This window comes from Scyliorhinus canicula, chromosome 3 (assembly GCF_902713615.1).
Source record: "Scyliorhinus canicula chromosome 3, sScyCan1.1, whole genome shotgun sequence".
NCBI lineage: Eukaryota > Metazoa > Chordata > Chondrichthyes > Carcharhiniformes > Scyliorhinidae > Scyliorhinus > Scyliorhinus canicula.
The window spans coordinates 83,245,476-83,253,283 of record NC_052148.1 but is presented as its reverse complement, the minus strand read 5'-3'; the positions used below and the strand labels follow the sequence as shown (position 1 = coordinate 83,253,283).

The window sequence follows — 7,808 nt, the reverse complement described above, 5'->3', positions numbered from 1 at the left end:
AAGTTAAAGGCGTGACACTAGGCTAGAAAGAGAATAGTCGCCCATTCACAGAGCGTCTCTGTTACCCGCGCTTTTCGACCCAAGGGTGAAAGCCCGCCTCTTTGTTCTTGATTGGCGCGTCCTTAACCAATCAGTGAATGACTCGGTCAACAATCGGCTTTGCCATTGGACAAAGTTAAGAGGCGGAACTTCCGGTCTTGTTGCTGGATTCCACAAGTTTGTTACTCCGGGTTGTCGCGCAGGAGTGAGTGATGGATGATGGCGGCTGTTTGGAGATGTGGACTGAAGAGAACCGCAGCTTAGTGGCGCAGCTGAAGGTAAAAGCCGGTTTTGGAGTTGCCCAACCGGCAGTAAACGCGGGAGCAGGACTAGCGCTTTCTTTGCTTTCACCTATCGCTCGAGGTTGGCGAATGTTGCAGAGCTACCGTTCGTTACCACCAAGACAACTGGCGGTCTAAGATGTACTTTGGTGCAGCCTTATCTTTATCCCGAATTAAAACGCTTTCGTTTAAAAAGCAAAATATTCCAAGTCTGATGTCAGTGTGATCCTTTGGGACGTGTAAGATGAGGTGCAGAGGAAGTTCACACGGGCATAGCTCATAGCAAGAATTACTCACCAGTTCATCTAGTTGTTTGCTTCTCGGCTTTTTGGCTATGGTCAATCAAGTCCAAGATCAGGTGCAATGTCTTTTCTGTCAGCTTTGATCTAATGTGGCTCTCTTGGGGCCATGGAATGGATTTAATTTGAATTGGTTTTTTTTGGAGCAAGCAAGGAGATAGATTAAGGGCTTGCCCTGTTCACCCTGTGCATTGGCTTGAAGAAAGTATTTAAAAAAAAAAAAAATTTATTTGAACCATTTTGTTGGTCTACGTCCAAAGGTCTTATTCACTTCCAGCCTCAGGACCTGACTAGCATGACTATTCTCCCTGTTGCAGTGAATGCCAACACAAACTGGAGGAACTGGGTAGGCATTTTGCAGCCGTCTGTATTTAACATTGAGTTCAACAACTTCAGACCATGAACTCTGCCCTCCATTTTGACACATACTTTTTCCAATCCCCTCTTCCCAAAGGACCAGTCTGTAACTTTTTCTTAGGTTTTGCTTTCAGAGAGTGCTGACCATTATCCAGTGTTGTACCTGTAAGACCTCAGGTACTTTTTTAAAAAACAATTTTATTGAGGTATTTTTGGCATTGTAAACAGTAACAATATACATTAGTGTGCAGATACCAATTACAAAAACCATAGCGCAAATAACAGTACCACTCTCGCAGATAGACCTGCCTATTCTTCACCCCTACTCTCCTACTCTACACTATTCTACCCCCCCCCCCCCCCCCCCCCCCCCCCCCCCCCCCCCCCCCCGCTGACGATTAGTTCCCTGTGAAGAAGTCGATGAATGGTTGCCACCTCCAGGCGAACCCAGATAGTGATCCTCGTAAGGCGAACTTGATTTTTTCCAAGCCAAGAAAGCTTGCCATGTTTGACAGCCATACTTCGGTCCTTGGGGGCTTTGAGTATTCGTCGCCGGGCTATCAGGGAAGCAAAGGCCACAACGTCGGCCTCCATCCCCTCCTGTACTCCCGGGTCTTCCGACACCCCAAAAATCGCCACCTCTGGACTCACCGCCACTCTTGTTTTCAGTACCTGGGATATGACATCTGCAAATCCCTGCCAGTATCCCCTGAGTTTTGGACACGCCTGGAACATGTGGACATGGTTCGCTGGTCCTCCCCCACATCTAGCACACTTGTCCTTCAGCCCAAAGAATTTGCTCATCCGGGCCACCGTAATGTGGGCCTGGTGAACCACCTTGAACTGAATCAGGCTGAGCCTGGCACATGTTGCGGTTGCATTTACCCTCGGAGCGTCTGCCCATACGCCTCCCTCCAACTCTCCACCAAGCTCCTCCTCCCACTTAAGTTTCAGTTCCTCGGTCCCTGTGTCCTCCGCTCCCATAGCTCCTTATAAATATCTGAGACTCTCCCCTCTTCTACCTCACCCCTGGAAACTATCCTGTCCTGGAACTCCCTTGGTGGAAGGCGTGGAAAGGATGGGACCTGTCTACGTATGAAATCCCGCACCTGCAAGTACCGAAAGTCATTCCCCCTCACCAGCCCGAACTTCTCCAGCGCCCTCATGTTCGCGAAGCTCCCTTCCAGGAACAAGTAGTCCATCTTTCCCACCCCTGCCCTCCGCCAAGCTCGAAATAAAACCTTCTCTGGTGGTGTGGGCTGTACATACCTTGTTCCCATATAAAGTAACAATAAACTCTGGGTGACAGAAAGTCTGGCTCGATTTGGGTTACTGACGAGACCTGTGCATATCAATAGGTTGCAATGATCTTGATGGGTGATTGAAGGTGCAGGTCCATACGTATTCTGTTGGTTGTGTATTGACTTTGGTCAAGTCTGAATTCAAACTGAGGTTTGACTGCAGTATGATTTGAAAATGCCCAATTATTTAATTTAGGATATCCAATTTAATCAGTTGATGCACGATCAATTGTACAAAGACTAAGGTTGGATACAACTGTGGCTTTATTGCAGTAAGATGTGTGGCCTCCCACAGCAGCTGGCGAAATGGCTGCTGAATAGAGAGCACGCATATTTATACTCCTCCTACTGGGCGGAGCCAGCAGGCAGGGGCTACCGGCGAACCTGCAGTACAGGTCCTACCTTACATCACCTAATACAGGTGTAACAGTGGTTTACCACATCAGGCAAATTCTTTAATTTAAAATACCCAATTTTAATTGGGCCTAAATCTAGGCTTTGTTAGGTTAATAAATACACTGTTATAAATGCATTCTGCTCCCCTGACCTTTATGCCACTATTAACAACTGGTTTTGTTCTTAACACTATCAGTACCACACCCTCTGTCTTGTATCCATGACATATTTGTCAAATCTCTGAGCTCCCATCTGTACTTGACCTATTTTGTGCCACCTACTCTACCCCTTTTCCTTTTTTACCCTCTAAGGAAGCCTCAGGAACTGGTGGAAGTTGTTGAACTTCAGCTCTAAGGAAGAGTCATACAGACACAAAACGTAAACTCTGTTTCTCTCTGCAAATGCTGCCAGATGTGCTGAGGCTTTCCAGCATTTTCTGTTTTTATTTCACATTTCCAGCATCTGCTATACTTTGCTTTTTGACTACTCCCTCCCCGCCTGAGCACGTTCGCCCAGTCCACCCCTTTTTCCTTCATCAGTTCCAATTTCCTACCCACATCCAATTTGTATGTAAGGTAACAGAAGTGTTCTGTGATTTTTGGTGGAGACTTGAGTCACGTGGGATGTAAGGAGGGGGGGGGGGGGGGGGCGGGGGCGGGTGAGGAAGCGAGATGCATGCCAATTAATCTGTAAAGGATTCTGTCATTGGAGTTGGAAATCATTATTAGTCCACAGCCTGCTGAGTGTTGGTGCACTGTCCTCACAACTCATTGCATAGAAACATCGAAAATGTGTAACAGTTTTTATCAAACTAAGCATATAAGAAGAACAGCAACCAAAATCTATTAGAATATTTTAAAAATCAGATTTATTTCTGAAACATTAATTGTCTCATGTAGACCATTCATTGTGACCAGTGTCTTTACCTTGGAGTGCTGCTGCTGTTTATCTCCACGATTGTGCATTTAAATTCAGAAAGCCACCGGTCAGCATTTTGTGGTAAAAATAGTGAGTCTATCACCACTCAACTGTTATTAAAGAGTAAATCACAGAATCACACAATGCAGAAGAGGCCCTTAGGCCCATCAAGTCTACACCTACACATGAAAAGCACCTGACCTGGCTGGGGATGAAAGGGTTGACATATGAGGAGAGATTGAACAGTTTGGGACTGTACTCACTGGAGTTTAGAAGAATGAGGGGATCTGATAAGAGTTATACAAAATACTAAAAGGCATGGATGAAGTAAACGTAGACCAATTATTCCCCCTTGTGGGGCAATCAAGAATGAGAGGTCAGAGAAAGAGGTTGAGAGGCGGTAGATTTAAAACTCAGATGAGGAGGCACCACTACTCGCAGAGGGTGGTGAATTTGTGGAACTCACTACGCCATAGTGCGATGGAGTCTGAATTGTTAAATGGGTTTAAGAAGGAGATAAATATATTTATGATTAAAAACGGGTTAAAGGGATATGGGGAACAGGTAGGGAGGTGGATTTGAGAGCAGGAAGAAATCAGCCATGATCTGATTGCAGGCTTGAAAGGCTGAAATGCTTATTTCTGCTCCTCCTTCCTATGGTCCTATGACCTACCTAATCCCATTTGCTAGCACTTGGCACATAGCCTTGAGTGTGCCAAGGGCTCATCCAGGTATTTTTTTTTTTTGAGTACCCCCCCCCCACCACCATCACCACCACCAATTAATGAGCAATTTAGCATGGCCAATCTACCTACCCTGCACATTTTTTGGGTTGTGGGGGTGAGGCCACACAGACATGGGGAGAATGTGCAAACTCCACGTGGACAATGATCCAGGACTGGGATTGAACCTGGAACCTCGGCACCATGAGGCAGCAGTGCTAACCACTGCACAACCGTGCTGCCCCCGTCCAGGTATTTTTTAAAGCAGTGTTCTTCAAATTTTTTTTCCGGGGACCCATTTTAACAACCGGCCGACCTGCGCGACCCACCATTTTCTCTGACCTTCTTTGCTGCAGACAAAAATGGAGGAAATGGTTTTGGTCCCTTTGGCCCTTGTACCCGCCCCTCCAATGGAACCTGTTTGATGAAGGTGAAGCCTTTTGGTGTCGGAAAGTATGGAGTCTCCATCTGTCCAAAGTTCTGCTTTTTTTCCTGTAAAATTTTATCTAATGAACCCCCCCCCCCGAACTTGTAAAAAAAAAGAATGGGAAAAAAAAAATTAAATGAATAAAATAAATGAATAAAACCCCCCTGAACTTGTAAACAAAAAGCTGCGACCGTTTATAAAAAAAAAAAAAAACGGCCACACTGCGCATGCTGATGATCTGGCACGCATGCGCAGTGCGGCTGCATTTTTTTTACATGTTCACAGTTGTTTTGAAGGTGGTGTTATCAACAGCCGGCTGTTGTACGCAGATTTGCGCGACCTGGAGCACCGCAATGGACGGCTCTGCGACCCTCCCGACACCTGCCCGTAACCCATCCGCAGGTCGCTCCCCCGAGTTTGACAATGCCCAACAGTTTAAAGGATATGAGGCAACCCGCCTCCACCACCCTCCCAGGAAGTGCATTCCAGACCGTCTCCACCCTATGGGTAAAAAAGGTTTTCCTCAAATTCCCCCTCTAAATCTCACCTTGAACTTGTGTCTCTTCGTGACTGACACTTCAATGAAAGGGAACAGTACAGCTGTGGCCTCACCAAAGCTCTCTACAACTCCAACATGACCTCCCTACTTTTGTATTCTATGCCTTGATTGATAAAGGCAAGTGTCCCATAAGCCTTTTTCACCAGCCTATTAGCCTGCCCTTCCACCTTCAGAGAGATCTATGGACAAACATGCCAAGGTCCCTTTGTTCCTCAGACCGTCCTAGTGTCATGCCTTTCATTGAATACATCCTTGTCACATTACTCCTTCCAAAGGCCTCTACAAAGTCATCAGGAAGGCCAGGAGATAATATCAGTCCAAGCTAGAGTCACAGACTAGCATTACAGACACCCGTCGGTTGTGGCAAGACTTAAACAACATAATGGGCTACAAAGCGAAGCTGAACAAAATCTCTGGCAGCAGCGCACCCTTCGCCGATGAACTTAATGCATTCTATGCTCGATTCAAGCAGGAAACTGGTCGACTGCCCCAGCAGCCCTGGACACATCCACACCCACCGTCACAGCTTCCAAAGTCAGATCGGCCTTCTTGAAAGTGAACCTTGGAAGGCAACAGACTGGATGGGTTCCCTGATTGTACGCTCAGATCCTGTGTAGACCAGCTGGCAGATGTGTTCTCCCTACTCCGTTCCAAGATCCCCATCTGCTTCAAGAAGACCAGCATCATACTGGTGCCAAAGAAGAACAAGGCAACGTGCCTCAATGACTTATCTGGCGGCCTCAATGTCGATCGTAATGAAGTGCTTCAAGATGTTGGTCATGAGGCACATCAATGCCATACTCCCAGGATGCCTAGCTCCACTGCAATTCACATACCGCTGCAACCGGTTCACAGCTGATGCCATTTCCCTGGCCCTACACTCATCCCTAGAGCGTCTTGAGAACAAGGCCTCCTACATCAGACTCCTATTTATTGATTACAGCTCAGTCGTTCAACACCATAATCCCAACCAAGCTCGTATCAAAGCTCCAAAACCAAGGACTTGGCTCCTCATTCTGAAACTGAATCCTCGACTTTCTAACCCACAGACCACAATCAGTAAAAATGAATAACAACACCTCCACGATAGTCCTCAATACCGGGACCCTGCAAGGCTGCATACTTAGCTCCCTACTTTACTCCCTTTACACATACGACTGCATGGCAAAATTTGGCTCCAACTCCACTAAAGGTTTGCTGATGACACAACCGTAGTGGGTTGGGTATTGAACAATGATGAGTCAGAATACAGGAGGGAGTTAGACAACCTAGTGGAGTGGTGTAACGACAATCTCTCCCTCAATGTCAGCAAAACTAAAGAGCTCATCTCGCCATTGACTTCAGGAAGCAAAATATCGTACACACCCCTGTCTGCATCAACGGGGCTGAGATGGAGATGGTTGATGGCTTCAAATTCCTAGGTGTGCACATTAACAATCTTTCCTGGTCCACCCACGTCAACACTACCACCAAGAAAGCACAACAGCGCCTATACTTCCTCAGGAAACTAAGGAAATTCAGCATGTCCACATTGAATCTTACCAACCTTTACACGTGCACTATAGAAAGCATCCTATCGGGCTGCATCACAGCCTGGTATGGCAACTGCTCGGCCCAAGACCGGAAGAAACTACAGGGAGTCGTGAACACCGCCCAGTCCATCACACGAACCCGCCCTCCATCCATTGACTCTGTCTACACCTCCAGCTGCCGTGGGAAAGCGGGAAGCATAATTAACGACCCCTCCCACCCGGGTTATTCTCCCTTCCAACTTCTTCCATCGTGCAGGAGATACAAAAGTCTGAGAACACGCACTAACAGACTCAAAAACAGCTTCTTCCCTGCTGTTACCAGACTCCTAAACAACCCTCTTATGGACTGATCTGATCTCTTTACACAGCTTCTCTACTGAGTAGTACACCACTCCTGTATGCTTCTCCCGATGCCTGTAAGTGTGTATTTTATGTTTTCCCTATTATGTATTTTCTTTTCATGTACGGAATGATCTGTCTGAGCTGCACGCAGAACAAAGCTTTTCACTGTACTTCGGTACACATGACAATAAAAAAATCCAATCCAAAGTGCATCACCTCACACTTTTGAGGGTTAAATTCCATCTGTCACTTCATCTCCCCATTGGACCATCCGCCGATATACTCCTGTAACGCAAAACACTCAACCTCATTGTTAACCACCTGGCCAATCTTTGTGTCATTCGCAAACTTACTGATCCTGCCTAACCCTGTCTTTTATATAAATGACAAATAGGTGAATCAGCACAGATCCCTGGGGTACTCCACTGAACATTGGCTTCCAGTCATTAAAGCAGCCATCTGTCATCACCCTCTGTCTCCTACAACTAAGCCGATTTTGAATCCACCATATCCAGTTACCCTGTCTCCCATGTGGGACTTCGTCAAAGGTTTTCCATATAAATTACATCAACCCTCATCTATACACCTGGTCGCCTCCTCAATAGATTCTGTCAAATTTGTTTGGCATGAACTCC

At 46.5% G+C, this 7,808-nt stretch overlaps 1 protein-coding gene across 1 annotated transcript in view; it reads left to right on the top strand.

The window, feature by feature from the left end:
• The first annotated feature begins 201 nt into the window (after positions 1-201).
• Positions 202-7,808, top strand: part of fancg (FA complementation group G) — a 66,484-nt gene continuing 58,877 nt past the window's right edge. Inside the window, 1 exon segment of the mRNA XM_038790797.1 lies at positions 202-317. Within this exon segment, the coding sequence (XP_038646725.1) occupies positions 252-317 (66 nt within the window). The 5' untranslated portion in view covers positions 202-251.